The following is a 23095-nucleotide window of genomic DNA, read 5'->3' on the forward strand; positions in this document are numbered from 1 at the left end:
TGGTTGCTCCTTCCCATTTGCAAATTAATTACTGCTATCTTTTGTAGAATAAACTTGATTGTCCTGCAGAAACCTAGAAAACTGGATTTCTAGATAGAGGCATATGTAAATTTCTTCACAGTATAGCCTGTTCTGTTTCCATTGAGCTATAATCTTTCAAACAAATTTTAACTATCTTTAATTTTGGCATTTGGCCTGGAGCCTTGTCACAAAGCTGGCAAACAGGAAACACCCATAGGAAATAGTTTAAGGATTCCATTTCCCTAGCATTCCACTTCCCCACCACCACCATTGTTGGGCAAGGGGGAAAAAAATACAGAATTCTCCCACTGTAGCTTCATATACACTGAAATCTATATAAAGTGTTGGAAGCTTCTGTATACCAAGAAGTTTCATAAAATGAATCTGCCATGTAACTTAAATCTCCAAAGTGATTTTCCCACCTTGAATTCAGATAGATTTTTAGGTTTGGAATGTGCAGGAAAAACTTGATTAAAAGTTCCTTTCATATTAAGTGTAATCATTGATGGGTTTGTGGACACATCAGTGTTGTTTTCTGACAACAGTATAAAACTGGTTTGCGGTTGCATTCTTCTGTAATACCTTTTGATTTCCCACACTAACCTTGGCATTTTCTAGCAGTAATTAATGCAAATCCTAATCAGGTCCAACCTGCCTTTACTTTTTAAAATCAACCATGATTGATAAGGTGCTGCCACCTAACTGGGCCATTCCTAAAATGCTTCTAGACTTTTGTAATATGCACTGTTTTTAAGATGTTTGATGACTGTGTGCCAGTATATCTTCTTTTTTAACAATCTTACTACCTGGATAGCTTTACAGATAGCTGCTTATCAGTGGCAACCAAGTGAAGAGCTGCTTAAGCATGAGGTACTACCATCAAGACCATATTGTATATGGAATTTCTTAGTCTATTTCTCCATGGTATAGGCTGTGAGTTCTTAACCTGAGTCCATGGACAAAATTTACAAAGCTGTGAACTTGCATAGGGGAAAAAATCACAACTTTATATACACTATACTAGCTTTCTGTTCAGTAAGGTAAGGTTCAATAGGCAATGAAGCACTTTTTGACTCTTAGACCTGAAAAAAAGGTTAGTTATCTTCCATTACTCTCATTGTCTGAAATTATTATACCCTAGGAAAAGATATTGTTATTGATTTAATGGATAATAAAGAAGCTTACATATTACTGAATAACATGTTATTGTTTAATATTTTGATAAATGCAGAAGAGTATAATTGATATTCTTTGTAATATAATCTATCCCAATACAAAATGTACCTAATCTGGTGGTAACATTTTTATTTAACGAGAATAATTTTTTCTCTAGTGATATAAGCATAATCATGGGGGAAAAAATCTGTCTCCCATGTCTTGCAGACTTTCTCTCCCATAATGTTGATTGTTAACAAAAAGCTACATAGAAATCGTTTTAAACCATAACCAATCTTTAGGATGGAGCCAGGTTTAGATGCAGTAGATCTGATTTTGAATTGTCAGGGCCATGGTGAGTTATATAAGTTGTGGTGCAGAGACATAAGGGGAAAAGGGGAAAGCCCCCACTACGTACCAGATTTGATAGATTTATGCATAACATGCTCTATAAGGCACTTTTTGTGATATTCATCAAAAATCGTTTCCTAAACTGGAGATAAATTTCTGGCAGCCTAATTGTCAGAAATTATTCATTTGTATTGTTTCTTCCCTTTATTTCTTCCCTCCCTCCCTAGGTAGATGGTACCACAACTGAATTTAGGATATTAAAAACCAGTATCTGTAAAATGCATTTAAAGGAAAGGAAGGAACTTAAAGGATAAAGGAAAGCTAAAAAATGTAAAAGCTATCATATTACTCACCAGGCTCCAGAAGAATAGCCAGTTTTTTTTTATTGCAGCATAAATTCTCAATCACTAATGATGTTACTAATGATGAATCACTGGATTTACTAATGATGATTCACTGGATTTATATAATTGAATCGGAAGAACGTCACTATCATATAAAGAGGGCCAAATATCTTTTTATCAGAAAGATCTGAAAGTACATAATGACTATCCTGAAAAGATTTTTCTCCCATCTAGCACCTATAAAACTATCAGAAAAGCACCTGCTCTAACAATTTCCAGATTCTGCATATGTGTAGAATATATGATTAGTGTGCCATACTGTCTGGTCCTTCACTTTTTAGCCAGAAAATATTCCTCTTGCCTAGAAACTCCTTTTTTTCAGTCTCTGTTGATTTCAAATCAGCTGTTGATTTTATCACAAGAGAGAGAGAGTGGGGGGAAAATCTAAGAGGGTCCTGTTGATTGGAAAGCTCTATATAAAATCCACATTGAAAGTGTTACTCTAGAGCACAATAGAAGAGCCAAAGCCACGTAACTTTGGTGAATCTACTTTGATTGGTTATCATATCTCTTTGTCATTGATATCTATGTGATGAATGTTTAAACCTCTGAAATGGTGAAAGCTGTGTATATTGGTTTTCCCAAAGGTGTACTTGATAGTGATAGTGATTTTAATCTTATAATAGCAGGCTGTGGACTAGTACAGTCTTGAAATCTCTGGTATTCTTCACTTTCAGTAAAATTCATATCCTCTGGGGAAGATGAGCTCTTGAAGGTTGATTTTATTTAGGAGAACCTTGTATTTTTTATATGACTAATGGTTTTGATATGTCTCAAATCTTCAAAGGCTACAATTAGTTTTAGTTCTACGTTTTGTTCCTTTTCTTTTTTTATTTGGCTGCTGCTATATTTTAATTAAAAGAGGTTACTGATCCAATTGGAGGGGGAATTGTATCTGTTTCTAGTAATTTTCTATTGGTCAAATTTAACCAAACAAGTCCAGTATATTTTTCCTTTAAAATATGAAAAGATATAGGAATCAATCTAAACACTGAAAGAAGTAATTGGTGTACAGTAGCAGTGTTTTAAAATAAATTCTTAAAAATACATTGGCATACGAAATGTTTGTACATAATGGAGTGCCACAGATATAAACTTTGCTTTCCCTGTTCCTGGATTTCCATATACTTCATACAGAACTTTGAGGAAGAGAGTAGAATAGAGTAGAACTGGAGAAGCTTCTTGAATGAGAAGCAAAATGTTTTCAAGGGGGGGAAAAAAACAAGGAAGTCCATTTGCCTTTTGAAAAAGCACCTTTGGGCCTATCATGACCTGGATGATTGAGAATCTCCATAGACAGAGTAGAAGAGGACTTGACAGCACAAGGAAACAACAGCCAATCACTGGCCATCACCACACCAATCAACTTATAAGATGGCAGTACATAAATAGGATGCATAAAATAGCCCAAAACATAGATTCCAGTAGAAAGAAGTTCCTTGAGGATGTCTGTGGAAATTCTCAGTCATCCAGGTCATGGTTGTCCCAAAGGTGCTTTTTCAAGAGGCAACTGGACTTTCTGGTTTTTCTTTGAAGACGTTTCATTTCTCGTCCAAGAAGCTTCTTTAGCTCTGATTGGATGGTGGGGAATGGAAGAATTCCTTGTGGATAGGCTTCTCCACGAATCTGAAAGCTTGGAAGACTAAATCTCTGGTCCCGGTGATTGACTAAGATTGGATCTTGTAGAGTAGAAGTTTCTTTTTTAGATTAACCGCAGGCAGGAGGAACTTCCAAATTTCAAAATGTTAATTTTAATATAATTTATTAAGGTAAGTTGTTCATATTAATTAACTTTGTAAATTATGATTTGAAGCTGGTTTATTTCTATACCTTTGTACATTGACCAAACTCTAACACTTGTACTGGAAAGAGAAGGGCATTGTGGCCAAGTAGATCTTAGGTTTGTTCTTATTTATCATTCAAATTAACTCAGTGAATGAGATGCTTCCATTTAGTTTTTTCAAAAGACTTCGGTAGTGATCTTCCAAAATCATGACTATTAAAATATTTTCAGATGAAAAGTAGGACTAAAACTGAAGCAGTTCGAAGGTCTGCTTTTGGTTAAATTGGCATGCGATCTCCAACTAGGAATTTGTGAGGGCTGTACCTGCAGTGAGTAAGAAACACAAGACACAAACTTCATGTGGCAGAGCATTGTGGTACCAACCAAATTCAAACTAGAAGAGTGCAGTTAGAACAAAATAGCCCTTTTTGTGATTGCAGTTGCCTTGTTGTTGGAGTAGCATCATAAAAAATTAGAGAAGCTGCTGCTCAGTAAGTTTACAACATCAGAGAATGCAAACCTTGCCTAAGGGAAAACAATATACATCTTGTTACTCATTCTAATATAAGGAAATGGGAGCCAGGAGGGATTTCCACACAGATAAGGTGGTGCCCAAGAAAGTTAGAGAATGATGTTGAATTTTTTTGCCAAATGATGCAAATTCCACTTGCTACGTTTATCTTGAAAGATTCTGTTCTATGTAAATTCCTGGTGAAAATATATATTCATTGGTTAGAATTTCTAACTATGTTGCTGTATTTGAGAATAGACTAGAACCTATGTTCATCGTAGTGTCCTCCTGGATTCCAACAAACGACAAACATACAGGAGGGGAAAAAAGGTTGTTATTTTCCTGCCTTGTTTGTGAGATTCCCAGAACAGTCTGTTTCTGAGGGGATCATTGGGCTTTTTAATTATTATTTTTTACTAGCCTTTGTACACAGGAATGTATACTTAGCCATGATGGAAACAATAGAGGATAATGATAACTGCATTTTAATTGTTCTTTCCCTTTGAATAGAACAGGAACAGTTTTTTATTGTGACAACCAGTTTTGTGTAGTCGTTAAGGCATTAGGCTAGAAACTTGGAGACCATGAGTTCTAGTCCTGTCTTGGGCACAAAGCCAGTTGAATAACCTTGGCCTAGTCATTTCTCTCAGCTCCAGGAAGGAGACGATGGCAAACCACTTCTAAAAAGCCTTGCCAAAAAACTGTAGGGACTTGTCCAGGCAGTCTTCAATTATAAGTACAAACAATGAATCCAAACATACTTGGTATGTTAGATCTTGTTTTAAAATATGGAGATGGATAGTCAGTTTCTAGCTGACATGATTGCAAACTCTCTATTTTTCCCCTTTTTTGAAAATGCTCAGGATCCAAAATTCATGCTTAGATAATTACAGGCATCTTCTTAAGAGGCTTCCATATCTCTATGAGCATGAAAAGGAAATGCTTCTTTTAAAATGATGTTGCCATTACTTGTTTCTTGTTTTCAAAGTTAACATTGACATTAGCTTTGTTTGATTTTGACAATTTTGTTTTTTTTTTGCCTGCTGGTTTAATATATTTTAAACATCAAATTGTAAAATTTCCCAGATTTTACGTTTTCTAGCCTTTATTATTACCCCTGCCTTTATTTTGACAATTGCCTATGCAACTAGAATCTCCGTATAGGGACAGCTTTAAATATGTAGTTTGACATTTAACATTTGACTTTAGTACAGAGTTTGAATGTGTCTCATGAATTGTACATAGTTGTACGGAGAAATAAAGCAGACAGTGTTTGCTGCAGCAAAAAGATGCTGGGAAAGAGAGAGAGGGAGGGAGGGAATTCTTCCTGTTTATGACCTAAACATTTTTTCTAACCATGCAACTTTTTTTTTAGGAAAAAAAAGCTATATAAAGCTATTTAACTGTCTTTAGTGATTGAGAAAAGGTCTTAATCCCTTAGAAGTTCTTTAGAAAAGGTTATGTTGACATCATGGATTTGGCAGAGCCAATTTCCAAAGTACCTTACAGAACGTTAGCCTTTCTAAAACATAATCTCCTGCTATGCCCACCTGAAATAGAAATAGTAGTATCTGTGGCAGTCATATGGCTAGGCAACAAATGGGCAGTGTTTCCTATTTGAATGAATAGTATTAGTGCCCTGCTAGAAAAACCCTGGAGATTAAAAGTGTTGCAAATTATAAAAGACTTGCTACTGCTCCCAGTGTCTCATTTAATAAGAATTTATGCTTTTTATGCCTGTCTTTCTTCTTCATGTCCCTTGCACCCTTCCTCCTGGCAGCCATACTTTCTCATACTTTGCACTTCATAATTCAGGAGTGTTCTGAGTAAATTCTTCCATTTGTAAACATGAAGCTAAGCTATAACAGCTATAGTGCTGTCATGCTATCAGCTGAATCTAATCAGTCGTAGGGCCGGAAGTCCTGTGTCTCTTCAAATACATTCAAGTTCATATCTGTATGGTCTTGCCTACAAAAATGTGTGAACAATTTTTTCTCAATAATGATTTCAACATTGGGTTGAAATTGGGTTCTCTGCAAGTTATTAACAAGTTATTAGTCTCGTTCATGAGTACTAATCCTGTAGCTTTATTTTAATCAGTTAATGCACCTATGGTAACACAAGCCAGACATGAACACAAAACCCTAATCTATCTCACGTTTCCCATATTATAATGAGAATATATATTGTTACTGCCAACTGTATTATACATGTCAGGGAATTCCATTATTTTGCTTGTCAGAAATAGTTTTTTTTTCCTTTTATCTGTATTCAACCGCTGCATTGATCGGTACTTGATATCTCATGAATGGTAACATTATGAGGGAGGGGAAAAAGTTTCTTTATTCATTTCTTCATAATCATGCATGACTGATATCCAGACAGTCATATCCCTTTTATTTGCCCTTTCTTTAAGCCTAAAAAACCCCCATTATCATAATCGTCCTTCAAAAGCTCTTACTTTTTGAGAATTTTATCCATTTCTGATTCTTTTTGGGGTGTGGAAAACAGAAGAGTAAAACAATATTTCTTCATGCCTGCTAGCTTTTATACTTCACTCCTAAGGATTCTCATGATGGAACTTTCCTTTGTTTTACAGCAACCAGGCCTTGGGTTATTGAACTCATTGAGCTATCCACCATAATCCCAAATCACCTTCCTGAAGTACCATCATCTTAGACCTATACGCAATTAGGTTGCTTTGCTGCGTTGTGCAGCATCTTGCCCTGCAATTTGAGTATCTCATTCTCCCAATTTGGAAAGAGATTTTTCAAAATCTTTGGTTTCCCCCTTTTATTGTTTCATTTCAAACAACCTAAATTTGGCGCTGGCCTTCTAACAGCAACATAAATTGCATTAAAGTTCAAAGACATTACTGGAATAACAGTTATTGCATTCAATATCTTCCCCGCACCCCGAGAAGGAGCATGTCAGGTAGGACCAAAGCCCCTTTCATGAGATGATACATTGGGAATATGGTTGATTCTGATTTTCTACAATTCACTTGACGTTTAACCTTTTTTGTTCTAAATTTAGGCTCTCGGTTGCACAAGCTAAGCACCTGAATTGTGAGCCTCTGAGTAGCAATTTATTGCATAGACTTGGGTAATAAACACTCTACATTCAGGCATTTACAAAGCCTGAATACTGTACCGGCTTTTTGCTAATCTTTTGTTGTTTCTTCTTCTTTGCTTGCACTTAGGACTTTTCGGAATTGGAAAAGAGGGATCCCCAGGAGTTAGTCGGTAAGTACTATAAAAATATTATTTTACCTCACCTTGTTTTTCTTGAACGATTAATGCTATTTTGAACGTTCATACAATTCCCTTCTCACTATGAAATCAGGCAAGGCCAGTGGATAGAGGTGAAAGAAGAAAGGCTCCACAATCTGGGCCTAACTTTCGCAAGATGGCCATGTACAGTAATGGACTCCTTTTTCTTCCCTGGGATCTTTTTTTCTGCCTACTCATGTTTCTTCTTCTTTGTTTGAGTCTGCTCAAGTACATGCTTATTCATAACTCTTCACAACCAGCTACTTTTCCTCCTTTGTATAAGAATTACACCTTTGGCAGCTATCGTTCTCATTTTTCTTATGCAATCGTTTCTTTTTCATGCTTGTTCTTCCCCATTCGTCCCAAATATTCCTTCTTTCCCCTCAAATGGCTACAGAGGGCAACTCTTATCCTGTCCATCTACTATAGCAGGGATACTTTTTTTTTTTTTGCTCAAAGACTATACATGAACTACATAAGAACTACCATTCCACCCGCTTTGTTTATTTTCTGTTTAATTATTAAGTGAACCCATTTTATATCCTTAAGTGACACTAAGGAGATTGCTGGGAAAAGTTGCTTGAAGAAAAAAAAAGAAATCCAAATCTCTTCAGTTGCTTTCCCACAGATTAATATTTTCTTTCTATAAATGAATTTATCCTTCTTCCTGATGCAGGAATCAAAGACCCAAACAAGTTATCTATAATTTAGGAAGAATAATGGGTACAACTCTGAGATTTTAATCAGCGCTTATAAATATTCCCCCAGTATTATTAAGGTGATATACAAGAGGTGGGAAAAGAACATTATCAAGAATTGATATTAAAATATGTTGATTTCATTGTGTATCTCTGAATCCACGAATAAGTTAGTTAACTGTATATCTGTTGCAAAATGTATGCTTGATTGGCACATTGATGCTCCTGATATGTCTGTTTTGCTGCTACCAGAAAGTAAGAAAACCTGCTCTGCTTTGCATACGATTCAAAACAGTTTTGGACTGAGGAGAATGCCAGTTTAAAATCCATTGCTCCCTATTGTTTCTGCAAAGATTTTTGTGCACATTGAATACGTAGGTGCAGTACGTCAGCCAGGCATAAGTTAGATAAGACAATTCCATTTTGTGAAAGACTGGCTGACCCCTGTTTTTTAGCACTTGTTCCTTCGTTAATGTTACTTAGTAAAAACTTAGGTATAAGCATAATTTTGCAATATAGTTAAAGCAGAAGACCATTTCAACATGAGAGATATGCACAATACTCTCGTATTTTCTCTTTTACAAGCTTGAGCATGTTTCCTTCGAAAATTAAATGTTTGGCTTTTGTTCTACCTCTGGCTTCTTACGATTTTACTACAGTCAGGTTTTGCGGTTGTTGTTTTTTATGCAGATACCCATACTGCTCGAGGCAGCTTACATGATGATTTCTACTCATTTTACACCTTACAAAGCAATCCTGTAAGGTAGATTGCTCTGAGGGAAGATGGGCATCCCAAAGCTATCCAGTGAAGTCTGTGGCTAACCCGGAGTCTTCAGTCTATATCGTACCAGTCCAGTCCAGTCCAACCCCACTTAATGAACACTAAAATGAACTAGTTTCCCCCCCTCTTAATTATTCTTCCAACCATATACATATATATGCCTACACTTTAATATACATATATGAACTGAACTTCTGGCAGTGGTGCCCAAGTTAAATGCCATCTTCCAAACACCAGAATCATTGAGATATGACAATGATGGGAGATTAGAGCCCAACACATTAGACTATAGCATGGTCAGTGGCTCAGTGAAAATATGAAAAAGTAAAAGGGATTTCAGAACTGCCACATAAATTGGGGGAAGGGGGGGAGGGGAAGGCAGAAATAGATAGGAGTGGGGCATAGCAGTGCATGAATGAATCAGTTTTCATAAGAGGATCACAAAACAGTTGAAAATGATTGATGGCCGTGGAATAAAGAGAAAAATTAAAGTTTTAGCAAGTTGCCGGAGGGGAAAAGTAGTAGATAGTATGTTAATTGAACAGGCATTTGATTTGGGCAATGAATATGTGGTTTGACTTACGAGTGACCTTGGAGAAATAACTTTGAAATCATTTATCTGAAGTTAATTTGCAGAAGGCTAATTGGCTTGCTTTCCCTTGAACATGGGCAGCTCCCATTCCATGGAGCAAAAGGCAAGTTTCAGTCTCATTGTATGCCTTCTGTAAAGTAAGAACTATATTTTTATAATATATTGCCATCATGATTTACATTAACTTTTTATGATTGATTGCACCTATATTGCCCGCGTCTTAGTTTGCAGCCATTTTATGCTAGGATGTTTAACCATTCATAAAACGGTTGGGAAGTTTTGATATAGAAGTGAAAACACACCCTGTTCTTCTGTGCTTTGTAAAGATAAGATGCAGGCAATACAATCACAGTTTAGAGCACGGACCTGAATAATGGTGCCCTTTCTGCAACTCATGTTGCAGAATTTCTTACTCTGCTATAGGGATGACATGCAAAAATAATCAACCTTATTTTGCTTTAGGAAATTATTCAAAATGGGACTATTCTCAATGTCGCTATGTACATTATTGCATATCTATTGATTGTTCCTATGATTTTTATTGAATGGTTTTAATTTTCTTATGATTGCTTACTTGGATGTGTAATTGTATTGTTGATGTTTTGTTACTGCTGTAATTGTAAGTTGCTGACAGTCCTTTGATTGAAATAAATAACTAGTGGGTTGCTACACAGAAAGGCTTTCTTTGAGGAAACAGTCGATTTCAAATGGTTGCTATAAACCTTATTCATCCATCCATAGAAGAAAAGCTTGAAAACTAATGAAAAAACTCGGTTTTCAGAAAATAAAGGCATACTATAATTTCTCTGTGAGGCACAAGGAAAGACCTGTAGTTGATTTGCGGAGAAACTGCACCCTATTAATAGGTGGCAGAAGTATAGGTAGTGCTCGACTTAAAACCATTCATTTAGGGTCTGTTCAAAGTTCAAACGGCACTGAAAAAAAGTGACTTAAGACCAGTTTTCACACTTCCGACCATTGCAGCATCTCAATGGTCACATGATCAAAATTTGAAAGGTTAGCAACTGACTCATATTTATGACAGATGCAGTGTCCCAGAGTCACGTGGTCACCTTTTGCAACCTTCTGACAAGCAAAGTCAATGGGGAAGCCAGATTCACTTTATAACCGTGTTAACAACTACAGTGATTCACTTAACATCTGTGGCAATAAAAGTCATAAAATGGGTCAAGACTTAACAAACTGCCTCTCTCGGAAACAGAAATTTTGGACTCAGTGGTGGTTGTAAGTCGAGGACTACCTATACCAATAAGATAATGAAGGCTTTTGGTTTGGAGAAATGCAAGATGATACAGCTATAGAGTTCCTTTAAGTCGAGCAGGGGAGGTTTTGTGTCTTTGAATCAGTCTTGACTCCTGGCGACTGCCTTGACAAGTTCCTGTAGTTTCCTTAGCAAGGTTGTAGCAAGGTCTTAGCAAGGTTTACCATGGCCTGCTTCCTAGGGCTGAGAGAGAGTGACTGGCCAAAGTCACTCAGCTGGTTTTGGGCTTAGATGTGGCTAAACTTCATGGTCTCCCAGCTTCTAGCCTGGTGCATTAACCCCTAGAAAAGATTCACTAATGTTAGGTAGTGTTCTACTAATAAAGCTTATCTCTGCAGTATAAGCAGATTTCCTATACTGCTGATGTTGGGATATTTAGTGATACATTTCTAACTCCAGTCAAGTCCCAGCTTATTAAAGTGGCTTGCATTGCGTTAGTCAAACCTTTTGTCAAAACCATAGCTGCAAGGTATGGATAATTATTTATTTTGCAAATGTTCTGGTTGGACTCATAGGGGTGAGTCATGTCTAGAGTCAACATCCTGGATTCCCAAGGCAGTATTCTTTAGACTGGAAAGCAGCAAGGGTACACACCCTGGCAGGGGTTGCAGCCAATGTCACTGATTGGGCTTCAACAAAAGTAAAATTTCATCTTTGCCAAAATCGCATAATGAAGAATACATAAATGTCTACCATTGCATCCTGGCATTGTGCTCCTTTTCAAAGGAAAGATACTGGAGTGAAAATACCAGATGTAATTATCCTTTGTTTTCTTCTTTTTCTATACTGTAATAATCTTAGCCTTAGGCATCCAGCTGATTTAAATACCCATATAGATGCTTTGCCTACCCCACTAATTGCTGTTTAATATATATTATAACCCTTTTCTCTCTTTGATTGCCTTTCTCTTAAAGGACTAGTATAATATATTACCTAGTGTGCTAAATTGATTCAGAAAAACTCTGCACCGATTCACCCATTGGGCCACCTAGGGTGACTTGAGGCACCTATTACAAAATGAGCATAGAATACACCATACTCAAGAACAGGGTGGATTTGATTTAAATTGAGTTGATTTAAATCACAATTTAAATCATGATTTAAATCACTAGTAAAAAGGCTTGATTTAAAGCAACTCGATTTAAATCATAATTTTTAAAGAGCAACTGTCATCTCTGCTACTCCTTTGACCCACTGTTGACTCACCGATAGTCCCAGTGTTGCAGAATATACAGCCTCATGCTACATAACTAAGCTCCATTTCATGCTGAATAAACTAAATTATTTATGTATCTTAAATAGAAAACTATCTTACGATAGATTTTTACCCCAAAAGTTTTTTATTAAAATAAATTCGATAAAAATCAAAAAAATCCGATTTAAATCAAAAAAATCCAATTTAAATTAAAAAAATCTGATTTTTTTTTATTTTTTTAAAAAAATCATTGATTTTTATCCACCCTGCTCAAGAACCTGCTGTTTAGTATTTGCTATTTGATTGTTAAGTTGCTCTCTAAGCAGCACACTGTTTCTGTGTGATTTCTCTGAACATGTCTTCTTCATTTTTTTAATGTAAAATGGTCGTAAGGAGAAGTTTTAGATAAATCTAAAGCTTTTGTTTACAGGTGGCACACAGTAAATATATACTTATGTTCTCCATTCTCCATTGATTTCAGTGTAGGCTAAGTAATACATTCAGGATTTTGCCCTTATGAAATTAAAAAAAAAAAACCCTCATCTTGTCCCAGGTGTTGAACTCTTGTCTAATCTCCAAGATCAATAGACATCATTTGTGTTTTGCTTTTTGCCTCACCAGCCCCTATTGAAGTGGAGTTCTTAATTAAAAACAATCGCCAGACTCTCACAACAGTAGCTGTAAGTCTGTAGCTTGTTGTCAGGAGGTTCTGGAACCAGTTCGCGTTTCTCTGGAGATGTTGGCAAAATTTCTTTTCGCATAAAAACACATTCTCTGGAAATGTCAAAGAACATTTCTTTGTCACTTGTGACTGCTGGAGAATTCAACCCTGCATACCATCCTAAAAGAAAATATAATTGAGGAATTGTTCCAATTATAGCATCTTCAACAAATTTCCAAAACTTGTCAGTAGAACAGAAATTCAGATGAATATATTACCTATATATCACAATGGAGGCCTGGCTGAGAGTCACTACCGTATTAGTAAGCTATATACAGAATTGTGGCTTTACCTTTACTTAGGTTTTTTTTTTTTCATAGACAGCAGATAAAGGTAATAAAGATGCAATCTATCAGGAGGCTTGGCAATTAGTACTATTAAAATGGTAAAAACGAATGAAAAGCGGTTTTGTTCTTTTCCATGAACTGCCCCACCCTATCATGTTCTTTATAGTAACAATTGAAAATTCAGCGAAAACATATTCTCACAAATGAACTTTTCAGACTACAGGCAGAGCTTCATGCCGAGGGGAGAACTGGAGTCCAGTACACAACGTTGCCTTGGAATAATATACCTAGAAAAGGAGCCATTTTTCTGTTGTCTATAGCCTATACACAACCCTGCTGAATATTTATCAGATTATGCCTTTTGCAATGTATTTTAAATGAAGAATGTCAACAAACATCTTGTAGCATCTTGAGGCTTTCGCATTTTAGTCCAACTATCACATCCTTGTTTAACAAATACTTAGGAAAAATACACAAACAGTTGCCTATATATGGAAAAACTTCTGAATTGACCATCTGTGATATTGAAGGCTGTTTAATTTATGTATTCATTAAAAAAATGTAATGGATTGGATGACTGCAGGCAGCTTACAAAATTATAGGTGATGAAATGCAAATTTTGGTTATATGACAACACCAGTAGTCCTGATCCCTACAATATTCAGTTAGTATGAACTGCAGCTTCTATCAACTCTAGCCAAAGTGTCCAATAGGAAGTGTTTGGAGATTGTGAAAATTATAGTTATATAGTTATATACAGAGAGAAGTGTATTGTATGCATGCTTATTTGTCAATTAACTTGCTTCCCAGATTTTAGGAACCACTTACCGGTACTTGTTTGGATTATCTATTGTTAATATCACAATGCAACTTTTACAAATAAACTTAATGTGCTATAATTTTTAATTCTGATGGCCTCTTTCTTTCTAGCTTCCTTCTCTGAGCGGGTAAGGAACATGTCACCTGATGAGATCAAAATCCCCCCAGAACCACAAGGCCGATGTTCCAACCACTTACAGGTAAGATTTTCCTTGAATTTTTTTTTCTTTTTTCTAATCACTAAGATCTTGTGTATTTAATCACCATCTTAATCTGAGATTCTGCAAAAAGTATCTGTTTCAGGAGTCTTGTATAAAGGTTTAACCATGCACATTTTCTTTCATATTCACTCCTATATATAATAGCTTTGTAATTGTAAAGAGGTCCTGTCTGTCAGATGCTATTAATCCAAATGATGCTGTTAGTTCAGAGGTGGTATTCAGCAGGTTTTGACCAGTTCTGGAGAACCAGTAGCGGAAATATTCTCTGCCTCCCGAGTCCCAGCTGATCGGGAGGAAATGGAGATTTTACAGTATCCTTCCCATGCCACGCCCACCAAGCCACGCCCACATAACCAGTAGTAAAAAAAATTGAATTGTACTAATTGTACACCACTGTACAATTAGTTGTCACTTGACACTCACATATTCATCCTGATTCTTTTTAACACAAAGTGGGCTGAAATCATTAACAATATCTACCGTGTTTTCCCAAAAATAAGACCCTGTCTTATATTTTTTTGAACCCTGAATTAAGTGCTTGGCCTTATTGCCATGCACTCAGAAGCCTGATTGGGCTTATTATCAAGGGATGTCTTATTTTGGGGAAAACAGAGTAAAGCAACAGCTTATTGGTATGGGATTCTGAAGAACACTCTTTGAAGAGGGAAGAATGTGTTTGTGTACCAAGGTATCTGGTTTTTTTTTTCCTTTCAAGAGAAGCTGTTGCACACTGAACTCTTAAGAGACTTTTCACATATATTAAGGAAGTGTTTGTACTTTCAGACATTCTGCACTCTAGATATATATTTTTTTACAGCCTAAGCACGCGTGTTCTTAGTTTATCAACCAATATTCCTGTTAATATCTTACCATGCATAATTACAATTATAGTTACTCTGTTTATTTTTTTAAGTTCAACAATTATCTGTACAAGAGCAGTCTAGTTCACACACAATAGATTATGAATATTATACTGTTGCAGTGTAATTAAAACGGGGTTAGGGAATCTGTGGTTCTTCAGACATTTTTGAACACAAACCCAAAGTTGCACTAGCTAATACAGCCAATAATGAGAAGATGCTAAGAACCTTAGTTCTTCTTGAGAACCATTGACCTTGTCTTCTGAGAATTACCTGGATTGCAATTCAAAACATCTGGAATGTACTAAGTTCTATATCCTTCATCTCTTGCTTTTTTGGGCGGAAAGTGTCAATTTAGCTTCTCATTCCTATATACCTAACTATTATCATTCCTTTGCTTATATTCCTATATTTTTCCTTTAGGACAAAATACAGAAGCTATATGAAAGGAAAATCAAGGAAGGAATGGATATGAACTTGATAATTCAAAGGAAAAAAGAGTTCCGAAATCCCAGGTAAGTAGTAGTCTGGGAGCACATTTGTAGGCCACCGAATTCAAAACTTGAGTGAATGCCAAATGTTCATACAAGGGCTTCACCGGGATCATAATATTGACATAGTAAGCTCCAGCTCTCACATTTATATGCAACAATGAAGGCTCGGCGTCCAGAAGTATATACTGTACTACTACTTGGAGAATATCTGTGGACTCTTCATGAGTTGGGGTTGGACTGAAGGGAGAACAGTTTTTGTTTCTGGAACTGGCTAAAGATTATCAGAATTGGTTTTCTATGTAAAATATATCTCTAAGCTTCATGAAAATATGCAAACTGGTTGATGCTTGGGTTCTCCCCCCCCCCGCCCCCCAAAATATCCTCTATAGTAGGCAGGTACCACCCGCAAGAACCGCATGTGGCCCTGGACAGCTGGTAATGCAGCCCCACGAGATCATAATAAAAAATATTTTAGAAAAAAGAAACTTGTTATTTGTACATTCATCTTCACTCAGTGCAGCCCAGACGAGCCAAAAGGTTGGACATGCGTGCTCTATAGGGAGATTAAGCAAGCCATGTAAACATTCTGTGTTCTGAAAGACCATTTCCTACAAATGATTGGGGGCTTATTCTTAATCATTCCCCCAAGTTCAGTTAAATGGTTGGCTATGCGTTTTGTAGGCAAGAGATTTGGAACATTTCATCTGTAGAAGTTGAAGGGCAATAGTAGATAGTATTGTGTAGTCATGGAAAGCTTCAGCTTTGATTTCTGCTTTCCTTCTTCCACAGACCTCTGAGAAATAAATTAGACGTTCTTTTTAGCGTGTTGTCCAAGCTTCCTGAAAACAATATAACTAATACAATGCAATATCAATTTTGAGCATAAATACCGTATTTTTCGGACTATAAGATGCACTTTTTTGTCTCCCAAAAGGGAGTGAAAATGTCTGTGCGTCTTATAGACTGAATATTGCCGAAGCCCTGCCCACCCGCTGGCTGTTTCTTGGCCTTCGCGCACCCCGTTTTCGGGGCTTTCCTCGGCCCATTTTTGGGGCTTTTTTGGCTCGTTTTCTAGGGGTTTTTTGACCCGTTTTTGAGGGTTTTTTGACCCCATTTTCAAGGCTTTTTCCGGCCCATTTTTGAGGGTTTTTTCGGCCCATTTTCTAGGGGTTTTTTTCAGCCTGTTTTTTTTTTTAAAAAAAACGGGCAAAAAAAGGCTGGAAAAGGGCCAAATAGAGGGCCGAAAATGGGGCACTTGGAGGCCAAAAACTTTTTTTTGTTTTCCTCTTCTAAATTTAGGTGCGTCTTATAGTCCGAAAAATATGGTATGTCTTAACACATACTGGTTTACTTCAAGCCAGTCAGAAACTATTCAGTGACTTGAAATGGGACATGAAATAATGGAAATAATATGTTGCAATGCTTTGTTTCAGCATCTATGAGAAGCTGATCCAGTTTTGTGCAATTGATGAACTTGGCACTAATTATCCAAAGGTAAGTAGATTTAAAAGACTGGATCACCACAACGTTTTGGAGATATTTTCTTGATTATAAAAATAAATTGTTTCCCACTTAGCTTGGAGGATTATATACTTTTCTGACTAGGAGTAGCTTCTTATTTTGTGGCATGAGGAAAAAAATGAGTATTGCCAAACTGGAGCACTTATAGTAACTGAGGAAAAGGGATTGTATTTGTGTATGATATATTGTATGATATATTGTAAACACACAAATAGGCACTATCTTCACCATTCTGCCATTATTATGAATTATTCTTCTTGTAGCTAGGACAAAATACATACATACATACATACATACATACATACATACATACATACATACATACATACAGCTGAAGCTTTAGAACCATTGCTTCTCAGAATTTGTGGTCCATTGTAATTCCCACCATCACAGCACAATTTGATATATTCACTGCCTTGAGTTATATATAAAAAAGACAAGATTTTTTTTAAAAAAGCACAATCTTTTATGACAGTGTGATTCTAGTTTTTATCTGTTTAAAAATACCCATAAATCCATAAGCTATTCTTAACTAGGATGTAAAGTCAGGGGATTTCTTTTCTTTAAATATTGCATAATTTAAAATCTACATATGTAACAGGGATTTTTTTTCTGCTTTTTTCTTTTAGGACATGTTTGATCCTCATGGGTGGGCTGAAGATTCATATTATGAGGCACTAGGTATTGAAGATTTTTCTTCCATGCTTTCTCTAGATTTCTAAGTTCTAGTAAAATGGAGAAAACGTGTGGTTAAAATAATGCATTTTCTTTGTATGCTCTCTGTTTTTCAAAGAGCTCAAAGCATTAGTTATGGCTTTTATTTCCCCTTTAGCTGAATTAGAGGAAACTTGCAGTATTCTGTAATCTGGAGAACAAATGTTTTTAATAGATAAGGTTTGATGCTGAGAATATTGAGATACTACTTCTTTTGACCCACATATTTGAATCTGTTGGGTGTATTTACTGTTATGTGGCTCTTTTTTCAGCGAAAGCACAGAAAATTGAAATGGACAAGCTAGAAAAAGCCAAGAAAGAGCGAACAAAGGTATCAGTTACATTTTGGAATGTAAAGAATTAAAGTGTTGCATTCCCCCGGTTGTACTTTGATAAATCTGCAGTTAATTAAATTAAGCAAATTAGACATTCTTTTCTCGACCAAAGATGACAGATATTTCAAGTATTCCAAAAGCATAGATAAAGATGAGAAGTAAGTATGGAGATATATAGTCATGTTTCTATTCCCAATAACCTGGCACTTTCCAACTTTATATATATTTGTGTATTGTGTACAGGTAGTCCTTGACTTACAACAGTTCGTTTAGTGACCATTTGAAGTTGCAATGGCACTAAAAATGTGACTTATGACTGTTTTTCACACTTACGATTGCAGCATCCCCAAGCTCATGTGATTAAAATTCAGATACTTGGCAACTGACTCATATTTATGACAGTTGCAGTGTCCCAAGGCCATGTGATCATTGTGCGGCCTTCTGACAGCAAAGTCAATGGGGAAACCAGATTCACTTGAAACCAGATTCACTTGAAACCTGAATTCAAGTGAATTCAGATTCACTTGAAACCACACATTCTTAACTGTGGCAAGAACAGTCATAAAATGGGGCAAAACTCATTAACAGATGTCTTGCTTAAAGACAGAAATGTTGGACTCAATTGTGGTTACAAGTTGAGGATTATCTGTATGTTTATCTATAGCTTTATAAAACGAATCCTTGTGTTAAGGAATTCCTCAGAACCAACCTGATTGTCCTCCTGTAGAACCCAGTATATTTAGCTAGTAAAGGCCTGGATTTAGTGTATATTATCCAAATAGTTAACAAGATATACATGAGGACTTCTCAGTAGCATGTTTGGACCTTGGTTCTTTTCACAGCCATTCAAATTGTTCCTTACATTGTATTGTAATTGCATAATTCTGTGATTTGCCTCCAAGTCCAATGATCTTGGACTTGTTGAAGTATGATGAGATTGTTGGGATTTTCCCAGCCACTGTTTTGCTATTGTTGATGCAAATTGTTAAGGTTATGCTTGAAGAGACATGCTTTCTAGGAGTTCTAATTTCCTTATGTTTTTATTGTTAAATAGTATGAAGTTCTAATTAATTGTTTTAAACCCCTTTTGTTCTAATTGAGAGAGCTAGTATTTAAATAAGACCAAATAAGAAAATGGAGGAGACCCCCTCTTGTCTGCTATTCATGAAGAAAAATCATTATTATTTCCTGGTAAATAGCTGAGTCTCATGCATTGAATCTCTGTGATTCTGCCAGAATTGAGAATAGGAGCAAAGATGTGTTCTTAATAATTTTGGGGGACATGTTCTTAATTCCTTTGGATAAAAATCAGAAGCACGGAGTATAATGGCTCTTCGGTTTTTTTTTTTAGATTGAATTTGTTACAGGCACTAAGAAAGGGACAACAAATGCTCCTTCTACAACCACCACAACAGCTAGCACTGCAGGTGGAGGTAAGTGAGAAGTCTAGATTTGAATTTTTGTTCTTCCTTATTTGATGAAGTCCCGCTTCTTCATTTGTCCATCACTCTTTCAACATTGTGCATCTTGACCACTGGTCAAACAAATGATGCTGTTATGTTCAGTGTCTGGAGGTTGTTTAGGTTACATAGTCCTCTTCAAGACTAGCATTCAATGTGGAGTCTTCCTGGACTTCACAGCCTTTGTTCAATTATCACATGACAACTGTGGACCGGAGGGTCTTCTATAGGTTCATGGCCTTCAGATTCATCTGGGATGCTGTAAGTTGTACCCTTTCCTGGACTCGAAGTCCCTTCTCGTGATCACTCAGGCCTGGCCATCTAAGAGATTGCCTTTGTCCTGTTATTTTTGCTTGCCTCATAAGATTTGACACAGTGGATGATGTGCTTTGTGTCCTAGCTATTAAGTACTGTCATCCGAGGAGATCCAGAAGGCACATCTTTTCTGTTGTAGTGTCTGCCTCCTGGAACCCCAGAGATTGGGCCGCCCTAACCCTACAGGCCTTTATACATTTCTCAAAAATTGCTGCAGGATATGTTGGTGATGTGCCCATTTGATATATATTGTTGCTTTGGGTTCTGATGCATATTTCCACCTCTTAATCTTCTTTACGGGTTTTTGCTGTTTTTAAAAATCAGCTTTGAGTTGGTCAGTCTTATAAATCTAAACAAATAAATAAGGTTTCCATTGGTGGAGTATCCATGAAAGTTTATAGCAATCATTTGTTAGTCTCAAATGTGATGATACTGTCGAATTGGAAAACTCATTTGAGATTAATGATTCCCCCAACAGCATTTTGAAGTGGGATGGGATGACTTTGAAAGCATTTTACTTCGGAGGGAAAGTAAATTTGTGATAAGGAGAATTTTGTCTAACGAAGCCTGTTGAAATTCATGCTTTCTTTCAATACACAGATGCACAGAAGAGGAAAAGCAAATGGGATTCTGCCATTCCTGTGACAACAATAGCACAGCCCACCATTCTCACAACCACTGCAACATTGCCGGCTGTTGTAACTGTAACCACCAGTGCAAGTGGCTCCAAAACAACAGTAATTTCAGCTGTTGGCACTATAGTGAAAAAGGCAAAACAGTGACAAGCGCAGTAAAGAAACTGATTGAGTGACTGAAGCTTTTTTTTCAGATTTGACTGACACCAAAATCACTGTCTTTGAAATACAGAGGGACACTCTTTTCCTGATGTGGAAATGAAAGACTGTTTGAAAATAGGAAAAAGACGAGTGGACCGTCCTGTGTATAATGGAATTTTTCTGTGGAAAAAAAGCTCTTAAGTTTTGCTATGACTGCTTCCTACAGTACTGTGTGCAATGCAGTGTCGCCGTGTCAATGTTATACTTCATTGAAAACTGTATTACAATTGTCACTACCTTAGGATCTTCATGGAGTGTGAAGCTCTTTAAGAAGAAAAACTACTGAGTTGGACCATTTAGTAACATTTTTTTTCTGTTTGCCTCCAAGAATTATAGGCAAGATTCAAAAATTTAAGAAGAAAAAAAGTATGTGACAATTCAGTTTCATGGAGGTCATCATATGGACTAAAATGAGTTATTGCCATGCAATCCATTTAGATTAAATGTCACAAATCAGGACCTGGAACATTTTGAAAATTGAGACTTTATATTAGTAGCCCTTCCTGTCTTTGGGGGATCTTTGTGCAGATCTGAACGCAACTGATAGGAAGGTTTATGTGAACAAGAAATCAGATTGAATCTCTGTATGGTGACATTTTTGTTAGAGTTCTACATAAACATTTTAGATGTCTTTTGTGTATGTGTGATAGTAACGAAGGTTTCAAATAGAGATGTTTATAACTTACTGATTTCAGAACAGAATTTTCCAGAGACTTCCAGAACATTCTGTTCTCTCTCTGGACAATGCTGACCCTCCTCACAAACCATGCCATTTTGGGGCAGTTAGGCAGTTTCAGAAGTAAATCCTCTGAACTACTACCTATGTTCCCTACTTTCAAACTACATAATTGTACAATAATGCCATTTTCACCACTGTAATTACAAAAATGCTATCATTCTAAATTTGTATAAGCTTTCTTACTGGTTTGACTTAAATGTTGGAATATAAAAACAACTTTTGAAAACGCGTCTCATTTTTATTGCTGTCATTTGTATTACATTGTAGCTGTCAGATATATATTACACTTCAGAGCACCCAGTGAATGTTTGGTTGGACATGAATTGGGGAATGGGGAGCAGCATAGATGAAAGTGTTCAGCCAGTTTTTCTTCATTCCAACAAGAATAGACTCGATGCTATAAATTTAAAATACTTATAGGAGAATAAAGAGCCTCCTTTAGTCCAACCATCTGTTTTTTCTTCAACCATTTGGGTCCTTGAAATCCTTCATGCAAGCTGCACATGGATAGTACCTTTCAAGTTCCTTAGCAACTACAGGTAGTCCTTGTCTTACAACAATTCATTTAGTGATCGATCGGAGTTACAGCAGCACTGAAAATAGTGACTTATGGCCATTTTTCACACGACCATTGCAGCATCCCAATGGTCATGTGATTTACATTCAGATGCTTGACAACTGACTCATATTTATGACGATTGCAGTGTTCAGGAGTCTTTTTGCGACCTTCTGACAAGCAAAGTCAATGGAGAACCCAGATTCACTTAACAACCATGTTACTAATTTAACAACTGCAATGATTCACTTAACAAATGTGGCAAGAAAAGTCGTAAAATGGGACAAATTCACCGAACAATAAATTTTGGGCTCAGTTGTGGTCGTAAGGTGAGACTACCTGTATTATTAGTTTGTGATAATAATTAATAGAATTTAGAGAGTGCATCCTTGACATTACAACAAATAGCTATTATTAGCATAATCCTTTTCTAATTCCCTTCTAGAACATTTGACATTGGAGGCTCTCACTGTAACTTGAAACAGTATATTTATTTGCACTTTTTTCCTTTTTTTCACCATCCCCGTTTTTTACTTTTTCTGTGAGGAATTTGTTTGCTCCATAAGCTTGCACACAATTAGCTCAGACTTCTAGCCAAAAGTATTTATCCTTTCCCTGGCAGCCTGCAATGAGGAAGAAGAGAAAGGGCATAAAAGTGTCAAGAAAAATGAATGGGGTATCAAGAGGAGGGGGGGGGGAACTGGCTTTCTTCAGATGCACCCACTATTGAAATACATTTAAATTCTAAGTATCAAAAAGAAACACATGAAATAATGTATGTCTTATATGTTACCGCCACTGGAGAAGAAAAATGCCTCTCCTGACTGGAATAATACATGCTGGAACTTGATTAAACATAGCACGTTAAAAAAGGGGGGCGGGGTATATAAGTTACCTCAGCAATTCAGGATGAACTGTCTTGTGTTTTTATGAGGGTACAAAGAAGAGTAAGTACATATAGTCTCCGTTGCAATAACTACCATCCTATTTCTGTCCGGGTATAGTTCAAGGTTAATGGGGAAAAAATGCAGATTTTGCACAACTCTGCAAGTTTTCCCCTATTCTCCTGTCTCCATTGACATCAATATAATGTTCTTAGAGATTAAATCAAAGAGTTACTGAGGGAGGGCCTCTTCATCCATGAACTTGTTTTTATGCACTGATTGCCCTGG

The 23095-nt window shown here is 36.5% G+C and overlaps 1 protein-coding gene across 2 annotated transcripts in view; it reads left to right on the plus strand.

Annotated features, from left to right (window-relative positions):
• SAP30BP (SAP30 binding protein) overlaps positions 1–21596 on the plus strand; it is a 34936-nt gene extending 13340 nt beyond the window's left edge. For both annotated transcript variants that reach the window (XM_034408651.2, XM_034408652.2), the window contains 8 exons: positions 7428–7470; positions 13984–14072; positions 15377–15468; positions 16881–16941; positions 17598–17649; positions 17955–18013; positions 19369–19450; positions 20393–21596. In XM_034408651.2, the coding sequence (XP_034264542.1) occupies positions 7428–7470; positions 13984–14072; positions 15377–15468; positions 16881–16941; positions 17598–17649; positions 17955–18013; positions 19369–19450; positions 20393–20574 (660 nt within the window). In that variant the 3' untranslated portion in view covers positions 20575–21596. The remainder of the gene's footprint in view (positions 1–7427; positions 7471–13983; positions 14073–15376; positions 15469–16880; positions 16942–17597; positions 17650–17954; positions 18014–19368; positions 19451–20392) is intronic.
• Positions 21597–23095: the final 1499 nt, after the last annotated feature.

Source organism: Pantherophis guttatus, chromosome 2 (genome assembly GCF_059756535.1).
Source record: "Pantherophis guttatus breed Tessera chromosome 2, ASM5975653v1, whole genome shotgun sequence".
Taxonomy (NCBI): Eukaryota; Metazoa; Chordata; class Lepidosauria; order Squamata; family Colubridae; genus Pantherophis; species Pantherophis guttatus.